General features: G+C 22.8%; 3 protein-coding genes across 5 annotated transcripts; all 3 read left to right on the top strand.

Annotated features, from left to right (window-relative positions):
- The first annotated feature begins 178 nt into the window (after positions 1–178).
- Positions 179–4646, top strand: LOC124957372 (odorant receptor 10a-like). The gene is made up of 7 exons (XM_047514362.1): positions 179–310; positions 1154–1601; positions 2516–2801; positions 3027–3126; positions 3213–3323; positions 3944–4099; positions 4236–4646. The coding sequence occupies exons 1-7, from the start codon at positions 224–226 to the stop codon at positions 4284–4286; spliced, it is 1239 nt and encodes a 412-aa protein (XP_047370318.1). The 5' UTR covers positions 179–223; the 3' UTR covers positions 4287–4646.
- A 2257-nt stretch (positions 4647–6903) lies between these two features.
- LOC124957375 (odorant receptor 13a-like) lies at positions 6904–11448 on the top strand. Of its 2 annotated transcripts, none has more exons than XM_047514366.1 (7): positions 6904–7097; positions 7939–8386; positions 9448–9580; positions 9811–9910; positions 9997–10107; positions 10735–10890; positions 11030–11448. In XM_047514366.1, the coding sequence occupies exons 1-7, from the start codon at positions 7044–7046 to the stop codon at positions 11078–11080; spliced, it is 1053 nt and encodes a 350-aa protein (XP_047370322.1). In that variant the 5' UTR covers positions 6904–7043; the 3' UTR covers positions 11081–11448. The 2 variants fall into 2 exon arrangements, with proteins under 2 accessions (XP_047370322.1, XP_047370321.1); XM_047514365.1 differs by having other exon boundaries at positions 6925–7097; positions 9295–9580.
- Positions 11449–12019: 571 nt separating this feature from the next.
- LOC124957374 (odorant receptor 13a-like) lies at positions 12020–19396 on the top strand. 2 transcript variants are annotated; one of them, XM_047514364.1, is made up of 8 exons: positions 12020–12436; positions 13127–13589; positions 15159–15480; positions 16940–16976; positions 18142–18255; positions 18430–18585; positions 18994–19113; positions 19250–19396. In XM_047514364.1, the coding sequence occupies exons 1-7, from the start codon at positions 12428–12430 to the stop codon at positions 19042–19044; spliced, it is 1152 nt and encodes a 383-aa protein (XP_047370320.1). In that variant the 5' UTR covers positions 12020–12427; the 3' UTR covers positions 19045–19113; positions 19250–19396. The 2 variants fall into 2 exon arrangements, with proteins under 2 accessions (XP_047370320.1, XP_047370319.1); XM_047514363.1 differs by having other exon boundaries at positions 16877–16976.
- The last annotated feature ends 403 nt before the right edge of the window (positions 19397–19799 follow it).

Raw genomic sequence — 19799 nt, 5'->3', positions numbered from 1 at the left:
ATCGAATCATAAAAAGTTTTAATGATCCGAGTGGAAAATGTTCGTCTGAAGTGCATTAACATGCAATTAATCGATTTTTAAAATCGATCAGTCTGTGCATGGGATTGAATGTATCTCTACTCACGTCTATATGTGACTACCATAAAGCTATAAAGAGAAAAAAATTAGGAAATATTGATGAATCTCTATTACAGAGATAATTGTTCAATAAATAAATCATAGGATGCACTCATTTAAAGAACGTTTTCTTCGACCGATGTTGAGAATTTACATTGTTTTTTTCTTATATATACCGTCCTTGCTAGCCATGGTGAATATGTGTTCTAAAATTTATTTTTTTTTTCCTTTCTTTTCTGCTTATCAGGTTTCTTCTTCTTTTTCGGTCAAGTAAGATTACAAAAAGATACGTGTGGCCGTGCATAAACATGTGTGTTTTTGTTTTTGTCAAATTGATTTTAAAAAATAATTTTTTTTTTTTTTAAATAAATTACAAAAAATAACGAGTCGATTTGTGCTAAGTGAATCAACGAATGACGTGTTGTTTTTTTCTTCATCCGTATTTTGAAAAATATATTTACAATGTCTTATTATTCATATGTTATAGTAAAGAAAAATAAATTACTGAAGTATGAAAATTTTTTATAAGGCGATTCGTAATAAATAATATTTTTTTTCTGCATCTCTTTCATTTTTACTAAAAGATATAAAAATCTTATATTGAAAATTTATATTGAAGGATATAATAAAATTTTCTTCATTTTCTTTTTGTTATACGAAATAGTAATGAGAAGAAAAAGAAGTAAATGAAAAATATGCAAGAAATTTTAATTAATCATTAGACCTCAAAGAAGCAAAATATTTAATTAGATAATAGAAAAAAAATTAAAAATACATAATAGATGGAAAGATATGCAAAAATAAAATTTCGGTTTCGTAGTAATTGACTGATTTAAAAAGACCAAAACGAAACAAAAAATATAGTGCAATAAAAATTCAATTTATCAATAACTCTCGAGAAAGCTAAATGATTTAATTAACTTAAATAATTGATTAGAAGAAAGAAAAACTAGAAACAAAAAAATAAATAAAAAGAAATAAAGAATGTAAAGAAAAAGAAAAAGGAATAAGAGAAATAAGATAATCTTCGTTTTAGGAGCTTGACTTTCACGGTACCAGGAGGGTAATAGATTTGATCAAACGTACGATGAATTGCGCGGGAATTTGGCCAGAAAGGACTCACGAGCCGGTTTTCATTTTTTTCGCTGTTTACTTGGCCACACATTTAATAATGGGAGTCATTTCGATTACCGATAACATATCGAATATGGAATATGTTATTGCTTGCTTTGAAGAGAACTTGTTCAATTTTATGGCGTTATTGAAGATATGCATATGCAGAATTAATAGCAATTCGTTGGCCGAAATTTTAAAGGAAATCAAAGTCGATCTTATTCCAGAAAGATACAAAACCGATGAGGAAAAGATTGCTTTTTTAAATTATAACAATTTTAGTTTAATGATCGTTAAGATCACTTTAGGAACAAGCACCACATCTGCTATGCTGTATTTTGTGTCCTTTTTAGCTATCAACATTGAAATGGGTAAATTTTATTATAATTAAATTCGAAATCATATTTGACTAATGGATTTTTTTTGTTTTTCTCTTTTTCTTTTATTTATTTTACGTAATATAATGTTTTTCTTTTACATTCGACTACATATTCATTTATTTAGTTTTTATCATTTGGATCAGTAATTTTTGTAAATGTTCTTCAACTATTGTCCTTTTCTTTTATTTATCATCTTTCTTTGTATATTCGTGAATAATTTTTATTTTAACGAATGTCTAATTTTATTGTTTTAATTTTTAGTAACTATATTTTAAATATTCTAATTTATTTCAATTATATATAATTGTATTATTTTTTATTTCAATTTATTATATTATTATAATTTTGTAAATTTAAAATACTTTATTTTAATATATATTGAAATATATTTTTGTTGTTTTTTCTTCTTTCTAATTGTTTTCCTTTTGCTTTATATATCTTACATCAAATATATATTATCTTTAACAGAAGATAGTTAGTATTATCATATATCGGATGTCCGGAATAGAAACCATAAAAATTTTAATCAGTTAAAATAAATTCTTAACATTATTTTTATTTCAAATATTGAAAGAAGAAATTAATATTATTGTAGGTTTTACAAATACTTTTTATAAAAAATTATTGAATATCCTTATATTTTTCGTTAAGGATAATGTTCATAAGATACATGGAAAAAACTAAAATTATTTTTCTTTTGTTAAATGCAATTACAAATAATATTATAAGAAATGATAATATTATTGTATCGAGAAAAATCTAAAATTGATCTTACAGATATCATTTCTTATTAGTTAAAATTTAGAAATTAAATTTTTTCTATAATAATAGTTTAATAAAGAGAGATAAAAAAAAGTTTCTAATAAAATAAAATCTTTCTTCTATAATTCTTTTGTTACTTACAGTCGTCGCAAATTCATCTTACGGATACGTATTGCCATACAAAACTCCTCCGCCGATCGAACCGACAAATCTGACGATCTACGTTTTTCTTTGTCTATATGAGTTTTTAATAGTACTAATTTTAATCTCCGGTTACGTTGGAACTGATTGTCTAATAATCAGTTTGGTACTCCACGTCAGTGGTGTTTTCTCTGCACTTTCCTGCAAAGTAAAGCACGTTTTGAACAATCCGGGGAATCGTAAACGTCGAATAAAAAAATTAATTTTGAGACACATACGTCTAATACGGTAATAATAATATATAATAACAAAAATAAATATAATAATATTATTAATACTGAGACTGATGATGATGATAATAATAATAATACCAATAATAGTGAATAAAATAAACAAAAGAATGCATTAATGAAATTTATAAATTGAATATATGCATATATATAAATATATATATATATATATATATATATATTTATTTATTTATGTATACATATACTATGTAGAATGTTTCAGATTAGCTGATTCTTTGGAAAGTAATTTCAACATACTGATTTTACAACAATTATTGGGAAGTACCCTTCATCTTTCTCTTCTTGGTTATGACTCGCTCGTTGTAAATTTAACATATAAATTTTATTATTGCTTATTTATAGAAAATATTTTTTAGAAAATATTAGATTAAATTATTATTATTTCCAGTGTATAGCGGCAGGGGAGCAAAAGAAGTTAATGGCTTTTGTCATATTGGTATGTCGTGTTTTAACCACGCTATTGACTTATTGCTACATCGGAGAGTGTCTAATTAATGAAGTACGTCAATTATCTCATTCACACGCAATTATTTCATTTTATGCTACTAATACAATGATATCGTTTCACACACTTTCAAATAAAGGATACATACACATAAATATTAATTACTTACTTTTTATGATTCATTCACATTTATTTCTATTTGTTTATAGTTCTTTATTTTGCTCTATTATTTTTATATTTTAATTTCTTATATAATATTTTCATATATTTTTCTTTTGATACATTATTTATTATACTTATTGTTCTTATTTTCTAATTGCATACTTTTGATATTATTGTTTTAGAACATTTTTATTATATTAAAAAATGAATGTGTATATATATATATATATACATATTCGCACAGTATTATATTATATTATACATATTAAATTCATATAATTTATAAATTATATGTATTGTGTCGCAAAAAATTTGACATCACATTTGAGAACTTCTGGAATTCATGACTTCAGAAGCATATCTGAAAACAAATTTTTTTCTCCTCTTTTTCTCTTTTTGTAATTCTGATTGAAATGTCATGGTTTCCAGTTCCACAAACTACCCCTTCCCTGACGCAAATAAGTGATAATTGTTATTACAGATTAATAAATGTTTAAAAACGTATTTTACAGAGCACATCCTTCGGTGAATCAATTTATCAGTGCAAATGGTACAACATATCACAAGAGGAGATTAAATTAATGCACATTTGTATGATGCGATCGTCAAAACAAATGGAACTGACAGTCGGCAAATTCTTTGCGTTGTCGTTGACTACATTCACAGATGTGAGTAAAAATTAAATTTTATTTTTTTTTTCGTTTGTTCTGTCCTTTTATCACCATAAATATATATATATATATTTATATAATCTTTTCAATCATCATTAATATCCTTTATTCATACGTTCTCATACGTTTTTAGGTTGTGAAGACATCAATGGCGTATTTATCTGTACTTCGGACATTTATGTAGATGGAACGATAACAAAAAAATTCTAAAGAGAAAAGTTAAAAAAAGAACAATAGAGAACTTTAAGTGTTACATTCGAATTGAGAAATAGGAAAATGAAGAATAGAAAGAGTACCTTATCAAAGAAATTGATTTGATTACATAAACGATGTTACGTTTCTTTATTTAAAACATTTAATTTAAGAAGAAATAGCACATTGTTATTGAACTAAATCATAGTATTAAAAATATTTTATTTTATCTTGTTTACAATCTCGTTATCTCGAATGTACGTTCGTGCTTGCGATAAAAAACGAACTGAACGTCGTAGCGAAAAAAAGAAAAATGGAAAGAGCACAAATAAGAAAAAGAGAAAAAATGAGAAGAAAGGAAATACAAATGTAATTTTATTATTTAAATAATATTAATTATTATTAAGTTATATTATTATAAAAATGGGGATGACAACGTTGTAAAATCCTTCTGGAGAAAAAAAATTAAATAAAATAAGATAAGTTTTAACATTATCTATGGAGATATCGGTCGAAGGTCATTTTCTTTTCTGTTTCCTATTTTTAAATTTAACAAATCGAAGAAATATTGAAGACTTAAGAGGATAATATATATCTCTATTCCTTCTAATTTATTGCTTACTATTTTATTTTATATTTTTTGTTGTTCTTTTTTTTTTTTTTTAATTATTTTCAGATCAAACCATTCGAGATCGTGAACGTTTATCTACTTCACGAAAGCTACATCGCGATCGGTGGTGTATGGCCATTGAGAAAAAGTTACGTTCGATTTCTCTGTTCGTAGATCATTCACAAAACTCAACTGCTCAAAGTAAACATTCATTTATTAATTATTATACCTTCTTAAAAGCTGTGTTCTTGTAGAATCTGTATTCATTATACTTGTTTTACAGGTGTTACTATTCCTATTCCTAGTAAATATGTTACTATACGCAAACATTTGTCTAATAAGTAATGCTTCCAGTTCACATAGGCTGCTTCACGATATAATAATGGCTGAAACACATTATTGTTCTCTCTCTCTCTCTCTCTCTCTCTCTCTCTCTCTCTCTCTCTCTCTCGCTCTTCCTGTCCGTAGATCTTGAAGAATACATACGTCCATTAAGAGTTTAAGAGTTACTATAAAGAAGAAAAGAGAAAAAAGAGAAGAGAAATTTCAGAAATGTCTAAACTGATCGCAGAAATTATCCCCTAACATAACATGGGGGACAACATAATTAAAAAAATAAAATAGAATAAAAAAAAAAAATTGCGAAATCGTTTAAATTAATAACAATACTTACCGTAGCATAAATTGGAATTGTCCAGTATTACATAACAACATTTGAAAATTGTCTAATTTTTCATTAAAAATTTCACAAAAAATTGGAAATGTCTTGAAATCGTCTGAACTGTTCACACTACATATCGTAATATAAATTGGCCACCACGATCATAAAAAAAAATTCAGTATCCCTTAAATGGATCGTAAAATTTACCATAGCGACCTACATTTCAAAACAAATCGAAAATGAAAATACAAAATAGTCGAAACTAAACGCGGAACTTCCCTTAGCGTGAACCGTCAACTACACTGCTTTACCATATCATTGCAAACGCTATACTAAAGCTCGCAAACACTTTTCCCTATAATGCATATGCCTCTTCGAACGATCATTAAATTGTAACGTTTAAAAAACGTCTCTTCGTTCTGTAAACGTTCAAAAAAGGACGTTCCATCTATTAAAAAAGAAAAAAAAAGACACAGACTGAAGTTAGATAAAATGTAGGTAAGATAATTGCAATGCAAGGAAACAAAAAAAAAAGGAAAAGAAAAGAAGAACGAAACGAAACGACGAACAATCAAAAAAAAGTTTCGGAAAGTTTCGAAAATTAAAAAGAAAAAAATCCTAGGTTATTATAAACCATCATCCATCAATGACGAAACTTTCAAACTCTCATTCGTTTCTGCCTTTTACCCCCACTTTCCATAACTTACATCCCCCCTCCGCCCGACCAATGCAAAAGCTACACGACCTTTCATTCTCGAAATTATTCTCTAACCTTCGAACATTAGTCGACTCGAATTCGATTGATACGTTGTTGTCTCGTACACTCAATAACAATCGTTTATTAACGGAAGTATAAAAAAAGAAAAATAACGACGAATTCGAGAAGATAGGATTGGTTAAGTTCACGATACTTAAGTGATCCACATCAGTGTTGTATCCAGAGGAACGAGTGATCATTCATTCGTTGTCCTAACAAAAATTATTTTTGTTAATATTTTCATGACTTCGTCACGTAATGCGAGTGTTTTGAGGCAAGTGTTGGGTCAAAAGTTAACAAGTGATTTTTTGAGAGAGAAAAAAGAGGAAAGAACGAGGAAATTGTGAAACCAAATAAAAATCTTTCAGCCCAACCTTTAGTGATTTTCGTGGATAATTTTTTTTCTTCTTATCAAATAATATATAAGGAGAATAGCGAAAAATTCATAGAAAAAAGTTCCCTATCGAATCGTAAAAAGTTTTAATGATCCGTGTGGAAAATGTTCGTCTGAAGTGCATTAACATGCAATTAATCGATTTTTAGAATTGATCAGTCTGTGCATGGGATTGAATGTATCTCTACTCACTTCTATATGTGACTACTATAAATCTATAAAGAGAAAAAAATTAGGAAATATTGATGAAGCTCTATTACAAAGATAATTGTTCAATAAATAAATCATAGGGTGGACTCATTTAAAGAAACTCATTTTCTTCGACCGATGTTGAGAATTTACATTGTTTTTTTCTTATATATGTCATCCTTGCTAGCCATGGTGAATATGTGTTCTAAAATTTATTTTTTTTTTCCTTTCTTTTCTGCTTATCAGGTTTCTTGTTCTTTTTCGATCAAGTAAGATTACAAAAAGATACGTGTGGCCGTGTATACGCATGTGCGTTTTTGTTTTTGTCAAATTGATTTTAAAAAATAATTTTCTTTTTTAAGTCAATTATAAAAAATCTCTAGTCGTCTTTTGTTAAGTGAATCAACGAATGACTTGTTGTTTTTTTCTTCCATCCGTATTTTGAAAAATATATTTACAATTCTTTACTATTCATATTTTATACTAAAGAAAAATAAATTACTGAAGTATGAAAATTTTTTATAAGGCGATTCGTAATAAATAATATTTTTTTTCTGCATCACTTTCATTTTTACTAAAAGATATGAAAATCTTATATTGAAAATTTATATTGAAGGATATAATAAAATTTTCTTCATTTTCTTTTTGTTATACGAAATAGTAATGAGAAGAAAAAGAAGTAAATGAAAAATATGCAAGAAATTTTAATTAATCATTAGACCTCAAAGAAGCAAAATATTTAATTAGATAATAGAAAAAAAATAAAAAATACATAATAGATGGAAAGATATGCAAAAATAAAATTTCGGTTTCGTAGTAATTGACTGATTTAAAAAGACCAAAACGAAACAAAAAATATAGTGCAATAAAAATTCAATTTATCAATAACTCTCGAGAAAGCTAAATGATTTAATTAACTTAAATAATTGATTAGAAGGAAGAAAAATTAGAAACAAAAAAATAAATAAAAAGAAATAAAGAATGTAAAGAAAAAGAAAAAGGAATAAGAGAAATAAGATAATCTTCGTTTTAGGAGCTTGACTTTCACGGTACCAGGAGGGTAATAGATTTGATCAAACGTACGATGAATTGCGCGGGAATTTGGCCAGAAAAGATTCACGAGCCCATTTTCGTTTTTTTCGCTGTTTATTTGGTTCTACAATGTACAATGGGAGTCATCTCGATTAACAATAACATATCTGATATGGAATATGTTATTGCTTGCTTAGAAGAGAACGTGTTCAATTTTATGACGCTATTCAAGATATGCATATGCAGAATGAATAGCAATTCGTTGGCCAAAATTTTAAAGGAAATTAAACTCGATCTTATTCCAGAAAGATACAAAACCGATGAGGAAAAGATTGCTTTTTTAAATTATAACACTTTTAGTCTAAAGCTCGTTAAGTTCACTTTAGGAACAAGCATCACAGCCTGTTTGCTGTATTATGTGTCCTTTTCAGCTACCAATATTAAAAAAGGTAAATTTTTTTATAATTAAATCGAAATCATATTTGAATAATGGATATTATTTTGTTTTTCTCTTTTTCATTTATTTATTTTACGTCGTAATATAATTCTTTTCTTTTATATATTTATTTTTTATCATTTGGATAAGTAATTTTTGTAAATGTTCTTCAACTATTGTCCTTTTCTTTTTATTTATCATCTTCCTTTTTATATTCGTGAATAATTTTTATTGTAACGACTGTCGAATTTTATTGTTTTAATTTTTAGTGAATATATTTTAAATATTCTAATTTATTTCGATTATATATAATTGTATAATTTTTTATTTCAATTAATTATATTATTATAATTTTGTAAATTTAAAATACTTTATTTTAATATATATTGAAATATATTTTTGTTGATTTTTATTCTTTCTAATTCTTTTTCTTTTTTCTTTACGTATCTTACATCAAATATATATTATCTTTAACAGAAGATAGTATAATTATATATCGGGTATCCGAAAAATAAACGTTAGATATTTTAATTACATAAAATAAATTTTTAATAATATTTTTATTTCATATATTAAAAGAAGAAATTAATATTATTGTCCGTTTTAAAAATATTTTTTATAAAAAAAATATTAAATATCCTAATATTTTTTATTATGAATAATGTTCATAAGATGCATGGAAAAGAAAATTATATCTAAAATTATTTCTTTTTTTTATAAAAGCAATTACAAATAATATTATAAAAACTAATAATATTATTATATCGAGAAAAATGTAAAATTGATCTTACAGGTATCATTTCTTATTAGTTAAAATTTAGAAATTAAATTTTTTCTATAGTTATCGTTTAATAATAAAAAAAAAAAAAAAGTTTCTAATAAAATAAAATCTTTCCTTTATAATTGTGTTGTTACTTACAGTCATTGCAAATTCATCTTACGGATACGTATTGCCATACAATACTCCTCCGCCGATCGAACCGACAAATCTGATAACTTACATTTTTCTTTGTCTATATCAATTTTTAAAAGTACTAATTTTAATCTTCGGTTACGTCGGAACTGATTGTCTAGTAATCAGTATGGTACTCCACGTCAGCGGTGTTATCTCTGCACTTTCCACCAAAGTAAAGTACGTTTTGGACAATCCGGAGAATCGTAAACGTCGAATAAAAGTATTAATTTTGAGACACACACGTCTAATACGGTAATAATAATAAATAATAACAACTATAACAAAAACAATAATAATAATATTATTAATAATGTGGCGGATTATGATGATAATAGTAATAATACCTAATAATAATGAATAAAATAAATAAAAGAATGCATTAATGAAATTTATAAATTAAATATATGCATATATATAAATATATATATATATATGTAATATATATTTATATATGTATACATATACTATGTAGAATGTTTCAGGTTAGCTGATACTTTGGAAAATGACTTCAACCTACTAATTTTACAACAATTATTGGGAAGTACCTTTCATCTTTGTCTTCTTGGTTACGACGCGCTCGTTGTAAATTTAACATATAAATTTTATTATTGCTTATTTATAGAAGATATTTTTTAGAAAATATTAGATTAAATTATTATTATTTCCAGTCTATATCGGCAGGAGAGCAACACAAGTTACTCGCTTTTGTTATAATTGCATTTCGTGTTTTAACCACGCTATTGGCTTATTGCTATATCGGAGAGTGTCTTATTAATGAAGTACGTAAATTATCTCATTCGCATGCAATTAAGTCATTTTATGCTAGTAATACAATGATATCGTTTTAAACACTTTCAAATAAAGAAATGCACACACACATACACATAAACATTAATTATATATTTTTTATAATTCATTTATATTTATTTCTATTTGTTTATAGCTATTTATTTTTCTCTATTATTTTTTATATTTTAATTTCATATATAATATTTTCATATATTTTTTTTTTTGATACATTATTTATTATATTTATTTATTATTATCTTCTAATTACATTTATTTGTTATTACTTTTTTAGAACAATTTTTTTTATATTAAAAATCAATGCGTATATATATGTATGTATTCGCACAGATTTATATTATATTATACATATTAAATTCATATAATTTATAAATTATATGTATTGTGTCGCAAAAATTAAAGATAATCACATTTGAGAACTTCTGGAATTCATGACTTCAGAAGCATATCTGGAAACAAATTTTTTCTCCTTTTTTTCTCTTTTTATAATTCTGATTTAACTGTCATGGTTCCCAATTTCATTCACTACCCTTTCCCTGACGCGAATAATTGATAATTTTTATTACAGATTAATAAATGTTTAAAAACATATTTTACAGAGCACATCCTTTGGTGAATCATTTTATCACTGCAAATGGTACAACATAACGCAAGAAGAGATTAAGTTAATGCACATTTGTATGATGCGATCGTCGAAACAAATGGAACTGACAGTCGGCAAATTCTTTATATTGTCGTTGACTACATTTACAGATGTGAGTAATAATTGAATTTTATTTCCTTTTTTCATTTATTCTGTCCTTTTTTCACCATAAATATATACATATATATATTTATATAATCTTCTAAATCATCATTAATATCCTTTATTCATACGTTCTCGTACGTTTTTAGGTTGTCAAGACATCAATGGCGTATTTATCCGTACTTCGAACGTTTATGTAAAGAAAACGGAAAAAAAAAGAATACTAAACAGGAAAGGTTAAAAAAAAAAAAAAAACAATAGAGAATTTTACGTTTTACATTCAAATTGAAAAAATAAATGAAAAATATAGATATTATCTTATCGAAAAAATAAAATTGATTAAATAATCGACGTTACGTTTCTTTATTTCAAACATTTAATTTAAGAAGAAACAGCTCACTGTTATTGATCTAAATGATAATATTAAAGATATTTTATTTTACTTTGTTCACAATCTCGTAATTTCGTATACTGTGCGTCCGTGTTTGCGATAAAAAACAAACTATACGTGGTAGCGAAGAAAAGAAAAATCGAAAGAACGATGAAAAGAAAAGGGAGAAAGAAAGAGAGAAGGAAAGGAGAGAGCAATAATAATACGCAACGCGTATCGTCTCCGTTGAAGATAATTGAAAAAAAAAAAAAAAAAACGAGAAAGAAGAAGAACAGAAAGAAGAACCAAAGGAAAAAAAGAAAGAAAGGAAAAAGAAAACACGTTCAACGCAAAAAAATAAAAATGCTTTTGAGAGGGACACGTTGAAAGTTAAAAGAAAAAAAAGAGAGAAAGGAAAAAAAGTAGACAAAAGGTGGAAGGTGGGATGAAAAAAATAAATCGACTGACTTGTCTGTAATTTGACTTTTTCCTTTCCTCTTTCTTTTTTTCCCCTCTCTCTCGCTCTTTCAACTCTCACTTTGTTGTCTCGTACGTATCGTAGTGAGCGGTGAAGAAACGTTCGATAGAAAGAAAAAAAAAAAAAAGAAAAAAAAGAAAGAAGAAAAAAAAAGAAAAAGAAAAAAGAAAAAAGAGAGAGGAAAGAAAAAGAAAGAAAGAAGAATGAAAAGAAACGTGAAAAAGGGAAAAAAAAAAAAATGTTGAAGAAACAAAGAATTTAATTTCTACTCGTTCTACTGACTCTGTAAACTTCATGCCGTATTTCGCGAGTAGATAAGATAATTACTATTTGCTATGTTGTATTACGTGGAATACAGGAAAAATAAAGAAAGAAAGAACGATGGGAGAGAGAGAGAGAAAGAGAGAGAGAGAGAGAGAGAGAGAGAGAGAGAGAGAGAGATAGAGAAGAGGGTGGAAGGCAGGTCAGGACATTTAAAATGAAAATCGATTTGATAGAAGAAAATTGACTTTCTAAACTCGATTCGTTATTCAACGAATAGATCGAAGCCACAAATTTCTTGGTTCCTTTGGAATGGATCAGAGAGAAATAGAAAGAAAGAAAGAGAGAGAGAGAGAGAGAGAGAGAGAGAGAAAGGGATAGAGATAGAAAGAATGAAACGTCAGTTCGAACGTGGCTCTCGTTCGAAGACAATTCGTCATGAAGAAAGTAAGTCGTGATATAATATCGTTGTCCTTATTTCGAATGGAAAATAAATAAGAAAAAAAAGAAAATAATAAAAATAATAAAAATAGAAAAGAAGAAAAGAATAGAAGGATAAATCATAAAAAAAAAAAAAAAGAATTAACGAGAGATTTTGCTGATAGATTTATTTCTCTCTCTCTCTCTCTCTCTTTTTTTATTTTTTTATTTTTTTTTTTTTGAAACAAATTCATCTTTATCTTACCTTTTTTTTCTCGTTTCTTTTTGCACTAATATTAATCAAAAGTGTCAAATAAATATAATAATAATAATAATAATTATTATTATTATTATTATTATTATTATTATTATTATTATTATTATTATTATTATTAATATTATAAAAATGTAAATGACGATCTCGTAAAATTCTTATGAAGAAAAAAAAGAAAACAAAATAAAATAAGATAAATTCAAACACTATATATTGTGTCGTAGATCATTTTCTTTTCTTCTTTCTTTTTCTTTTCTTTTTTTCTTTTTTGTATTCAATCGAAGAAATATCTTTAGATTCAAGAGAATAACATACATCTCTATTCCTTCTAATTCGTTTCTTTGTTTCTTCATTTTCCTTTTCTTCTCTGTTTTTTCATTTTTTCTTTTTCTTTTCCTTTTTCTTTTTCTTTTCTTTTTTTTTTTTTCTTGAATTATTTTCAGATCAAACCGATCGAAATCGTCGACGTTTTTCTACTTCACGAGAGATACTTCGCGATAGGTGGTGTATGGCCATTGAGAAAAAGTTACGTTAAATTTGCAATATATGCCGTTTATTGTACGATACAAATAACATTGGCATATATCGATTTGTATAATGTAATAGACGACCTTCATCTTATGGTTGAAAATCTTTTGGAAACATTAGTGTCGAGTTTGTCGTTATTAATGATAATAATTATTCGTTTTCATCCGAGTTTGGCAACATTGATCGTCACTATAAAGAACGAAATTGTCAATAACGGAGAATACTTTGAAAACAACGAGGAACGTTCAATTTATTATCATTACAATCATATATCGAACACATTGTCGAAAATCGCATCGACAACTTCGTTGTTCACAATAACGGCGATGTATCTTAAACCATTGCCAAATATTCTTCATGCGTTATTACATCCTATGGGTACATATATTTTTTTTTCAAATTTATAATATAAATATATATATATATATATATAAATATTTAATTTTCAATATTAAAATTTAATTTTTTAATATATATTATATATAGTATATGTATAAATATTAATATATTTAAAAGATTAATCATTAATATATAATAATAAGTATTTAATTTTTTTTGTAATAATATTTATATTATTACATATTGATATATATATATATATATATATATATATATAAATATTTAATTTTCAATATTAAAATTTAATTTTTTAATATATATTATATATAGTATATGTATAAATATTAATATATTTAAAAGATTAATCATTAATATATAATAATAAGTATTTAATTTTTTTTGTAATAATATTTATATTATTACATATTGACATATATATATTTTTTTTTCATATTTATAATATATATATATATATATATATATATATATAAATATTTATATATAAATATTTAATTTTCAATATTAAAATTTAATTTTTTAATATATATTATATATAGTATATGTATAAATATTAATATATTTAAAAGATTAATCATTAATATATAATAATAAGTATTTAATTTTTTTTGTAATAATATTTATATTATTACATATTGATATATATATATATATATATATATATATATATATATATAAATATTTAATTTTCAATATTAAAATTTAATTTTTTAATATATATTATATATAGTATATGTATAAATATTAATATATTTAAAAGATTAATCATTAATTTATAATAATAAGTATTTAATTCTTTTTTAATAATATTTATATTATTACATATTGATATATATATATATATATATATATATATATATATATATATATTTTTAGTGATAAATTAATGAAGGTTTTTAAAAACAATAAATATATAATATATATTATGTATATATATATTTTATAATATATACATCTAAATATATAAATATTCTGTTTTCAATATAATAATTAATTTTTTTAATATATATATATATATATATATTATATGTAATTTTTTTGTTGGATCAATATAAATATTTTTAAAAACAATAAATATATATAATGTATTTAAAAATTATAATGCACTATATAAAATTTAATATTGTGAGAAATATTTATTTTATTTACATAAACGTTTGATTGAATGGTAAAAAAAAAAAAGAAAAAAGAAAAATTATATTTTATTAAAACTTTCAAAAGAGATTATTATCCACAATATTATATTGTTCGACGAAACATTTCTATTTTTTTTTTCTTCTTTTAATTTTCTTATCGTACCGCATTTATCAAGGAATATATATATATATATATATATATATATTTTCTTTTTTTCTTTTTGTTATTGCCTTAATTTCCTTTTTTCATCTCAATATATTCGAAGATATTTTCAATCGTATATATTCTGTACGATAAAAAAAAAAAAAAAAAGGGGGATAAAAAAAAGTAAAAATAAAAAAAGAATATGGAGAATAAGAAAAAAAAGTGTAAGACAATGCAAGGCAAAAAAAAAATTCTTCATCACATATTATCAAATTCTATTAAAATTTCTTTTAATCAATTATGTTTAAGAGATCAATCTTGCTGCTGCTAGTGCAGCGACAACAAATATTGCCAACAATACGGATATATTTCCTTTGCCATTCAAAGGAGTAAAATTGTATCATATCACTAATGTCCAAACGTATATATTATTATATATTTTTCAACTACCGTATATATATTGTGGATTTTGTCACACGGTAACAACGTGCGTTATATTGACACTAGTACTTCACATTTGTGGAAAATTATCAATGATGAGACGACGTATTCTTATGCTTGATACAAAACCAAAAGATCAATTGAACGATGCGATACGTCGCCATGTTCAATCACATATACAGCTTATTTGGTGAGTATTGAGTAATTCATGCAAATTTTATTATTATTATTTTATATACGTGTGTGAGTGTATGCATGTGTGTGCACGTCCACTTATTATTATCAGTATTATCTAATATAATAATAATATATGTATATATATATTTATGTAATATGTATATTATATAAAGTATAATATATATATATACATATATACATATATATATATATATATATATATATATATATATATATATATATGCACACACAAACACATAATAATAATAATAATTGAAGTTTATTTCATTATTATTGTTATGAATATATGTATTTTATATCAAATATATCTTATTATATAACAAACAAACAAATATATATATATATATATATATATTATATTTAATATAATACACAATCATATTGTATATATTAACATATATATATATACTTATACATATATATATTTACATAATACACAATCATATTGTATATACTAATATATATACTAATATATATATATATATATATATATATATATATATATATATATATATATAATACATGAAAAATATATATAAAATATATATAATATACATCTTATATATATATAACATAAAAGTATATATATTATATTTAATATAATACACATATTATATTTATCATGATATATATACAATATATTAAATTATAGTATGTTATATTTAATTTAATATAGAAATGTACATATATAATATATACTTTTCTTTCATATATATATATGTATAACATGCATGTATATATATTATATTTAAGATAATACACATATTATATTTATCATGATATATATATATATATATATATATATACAATATATTAAATTATAATATGTTATATTTAATTTAATATAAAAACGTACATATATATATTTTTAATAAATCATTATATACATATTATATAATTTTTAAATTATAAAATATTATTTTTCTTTATTTATATTATATTTTTATCGAAAGTCTTTCATTGAATAAATGTCCTTTTTATTAAACACTTTTCATTAATACAGTTTCTTTTATTTAAAATTTATTATTAAGTTAAATACATTAATCTTATTAACAATCGTTTTATTAAAGAATTTTAAATAGACATTGTCGTCGAGCGAAAAATATTATTATTCGTGAAAAGTATATGACTTTAAAAGGACAAATTATAATCATTAAAAATCTTTCATAAAAAAAAAAAAAAAAAAAAAAAAAAGAAAGAAAAAGATCACTCGATGGAGATCTTACGTTCGAACTATTCTGTTAAAAGCATTTCACTTATGTTCATAAATGTTTCAGTCATCGATATTTAATGTAAAAATCTCTTTTGTTAAAAATTTTATTACGATTGTTTCCTTTTTTTTTTTCTTTTTTTTCTTTTTTCTATAACTTTGCCATTACAATCCGTAGGATGGTAAAATCTATAGAAAAGATTTTCAACGTTGTAATACTCTTGGATCTCGTACAAAATAGCATTAGATTGGGTCTTTCGTCCTACGTTACTCTCGTGGTACGTATACATAAAAAATAGAAAAATTTAACCTAAATAAGAAAAATATAAATAAAAATAAATACAAAAGAAAAATAAGAAAAATACATGTCGATTATAAATCAAAAGGATATGATATTTTTTGTAAAAGATAAAGAACAGAAAGAAAAGTTTATCAAAAAAGAAAAAGAAAAAAAAGGAAAAAAGAAAAAGGAAAAAAAGAATAAAAAAAAGTATATTGAAAAATTATATTAATAAATAATAACAGAATTATATTGTTATTCTATTATAAAATATTATAATGGAAAAAAGACGAAAAAAAAAGTATATAAGGTAATGGTTGAGAAATAGTAAATCAATAGAATTTTTGACTTTTTTTTCGATTAATAAGATATTTCAATCAATCTGATTTAAAAAAAAAAAAAATTTATCGAACAAGCTTTAGGACTGACGTTAAGTATCCAAATTCTTCTTTTTTTTTTTTTCTTTTTCTTTTTAATAATTATATATATATATTTTACGAAAATAGAATTTTTTAATAATACTTTTTTTTAATATAATTTAATTCTTTTAATTAATATTTTTTAATTGTTAAATAAATAAATATATATATATATATTAATTATACCTATAATAAAATATTTGACACATGAAATCATGAAGTTTTTTTTAATTTATAAATATTCTGTATATAATATATAATATATTTGTATATAAAGAAATCGTATGTATATATTTTTTTATTAACATAATTTAATTCTTTTAATTAATATTTTTTAATTATTACATAAATATATATATATATATATATATATATTAATATATATTAATTATACATATAAAATATTTGACACATGAAATCATGAAATGTTTTTTAATTTATAAATATTCTGTATATTATATATAATAATATATAATATATCTGTATATAAAGAAATTATACAAATATATCTAAAAATACATATAAAAATATAAATAAAAATATATATGTATATATATATATATATATATTTATAATTTTTTTTTAATTAATCCTAACAAATCAGATGTTTTACTGGTTTGTTAGGATTTATATTGATTATATATATTTGTATTAATTTATTATATATATATATATATATATATATATATATATATAAATTATATACATGTATAAATAATGTATTTATAAATTAATTTTTTACAGAGCAAAGACAATAAATCAGAATTTGTTGTCATGTGTACTTTCGCATCTTACGCAGCAGTCGTATTTTTGCTAATATTCGAGTATTGTTTTATAGGAGAATATTTAATGCAAGAGGTAGGTTTAATAAAATGTTTAATAATTTTGTATATATATATATATATATGTATGTATATATAAAAATATGCGTGTATGTGTTGATATGACTATATGATATTGAAAATAAATCATTCATAAAAAATAAATAATAATTTATTTGTATATTAATTTTAATATATTTTACTTTTACAGAGCAAGAAATTAGCTGAGTCGTATTATCACTGTAATTGGGCAGAAATGCCGCAAAATTGCAAAACTTCTTTATTAATTTGCATAATTTGTTCGCAAACATATCTCAACTTGACTGCTGGCAAATTTTATACATTTTCATTGTATGGTTTCACTGGTGTACGTTTTTTGACATCTACATACTTTATTATATTATATTATAATTTTTATTTTGTTTTACATTATCTGTTTATGTGTATACAAATTTATTAATTAAATATATACGTATACATATATATATATATAATTTAATTAATTAATCCTAACAAATCAGATGTTTAACTGGTTTGTTAGGATTTATATTGATTATATATATATATATATATATATATATATATATATATATATATATATATATATATATATATTAATAAAGAAATATATATTCATATATATTATTTGTATACATATATATATATATATATATATATTATAATAATTATTTATATTTATACATTATACTAATTATATAAATATAATGAATAAAATATATGTATATATATATATATAAATTTTTTGTTTATGCAGATTGTAAAAACTTCGATGGCCTATTTATCAATGTTACGTACTGTTATCTGACCTATAAAAAAGAAAAATAATTTACGGTAAAATGTAGAAGATCAAAGGAAAATGCACATTAATAAATATGTATGTACATATATTTATATTGTATATACATATATGCATATATATATATATATATATATATATATATATATATGTTTGTATATAGAACAATTTTACTGAATTATACGATCAAATCGTTGATTTACTTCTATTTCAGTGTAACAAAAATATATTGGAATGGAAAGAAGATGTCCCAAACTGAAGATAAATAATATTGTAATAAATTATCATTAGAACTGAACCATTATCAATCGTTTTTATAATTTTCGTTCGATTAATTCTATCCTTATTTGTACGTATCAATTAAAAAAAAAATAAAAAAAAATAAAAGATGTTTTAAACAATACCATTTTATGAATGAGAAATATTAAAAGGGAAAAAAAAAAGAAAGAAAGAAAAATGTTGGGAGGTAAATAAAAAATAAAGAAAAGAAAATAAGAAACTTTTTTCATTTTAATGTTAGTATCGAAATTTTTCCCTTCTCGAATATTTTCGCTTGTTCCAAATTTTCTCTTTTTTTTTTTTTTTGTTTCTTTTTATTTTTTTATTTTGTATTTCTCTTTCCGGCTTATTTTAAACCACAGAAATATATATATATATATAAACTAATAAAAAGAATTATATATATATATATATATATATGCTATAGATATGTATATATATAATATATAAATATATTATATATATATATACAAATATATAATATA

This window comes from Vespa velutina, chromosome 25 (assembly GCF_912470025.1).
Source record: "Vespa velutina chromosome 25, iVesVel2.1, whole genome shotgun sequence".
Lineage (NCBI taxonomy): Eukaryota > Metazoa > Arthropoda > Insecta > Hymenoptera > Vespidae > Vespa > Vespa velutina.
Note: the sequence above shows the minus strand (reverse complement) of the source record. Positions and strands in the feature narration are given on the sequence as shown.

Coding starts and splice junctions, on each gene's coding strand:
- LOC124957375 (XM_047514365.1), top strand. CDS start 7,044: ATGTTGAGAATTTACATTGTTTTTTTCTTATATATGTCATCCTTGCTA. Junction 9,581..9,810: donor AGACACACACGTCTAATACG/GTAATAATAATA, acceptor AGAATGTTTCAG/GTTAGCTGATACTTTGGAAA. Junction 10,108..10,734: donor GAGAGTGTCTTATTAATGAA/GTACGTAAATTA, acceptor CATATTTTACAG/AGCACATCCTTTGGTGAATC.
- LOC124957372 (XM_047514362.1), top strand. CDS start 224: ATGCACTCATTTAAAGAACGTTTTCTTCGACCGATGTTGAGAATTTAC. Junction 1,602..2,515: donor AGCTATCAACATTGAAATGG/GTAAATTTTATT, acceptor TGTTACTTACAG/TCGTCGCAAATTCATCTTAC. Junction 3,324..3,943: donor GAGAGTGTCTAATTAATGAA/GTACGTCAATTA, acceptor CGTATTTTACAG/AGCACATCCTTCGGTGAATC.
- LOC124957374 (XM_047514363.1), top strand. Junction 15,481..16,876: donor TCACATATACAGCTTATTTG/GTGAGTATTGAG, acceptor TACAATCCGTAG/GATGGTAAAATCTATAGAAA. Junction 18,256..18,429: donor GAGAATATTTAATGCAAGAG/GTAGGTTTAATA, acceptor TTACTTTTACAG/AGCAAGAAATTAGCTGAGTC.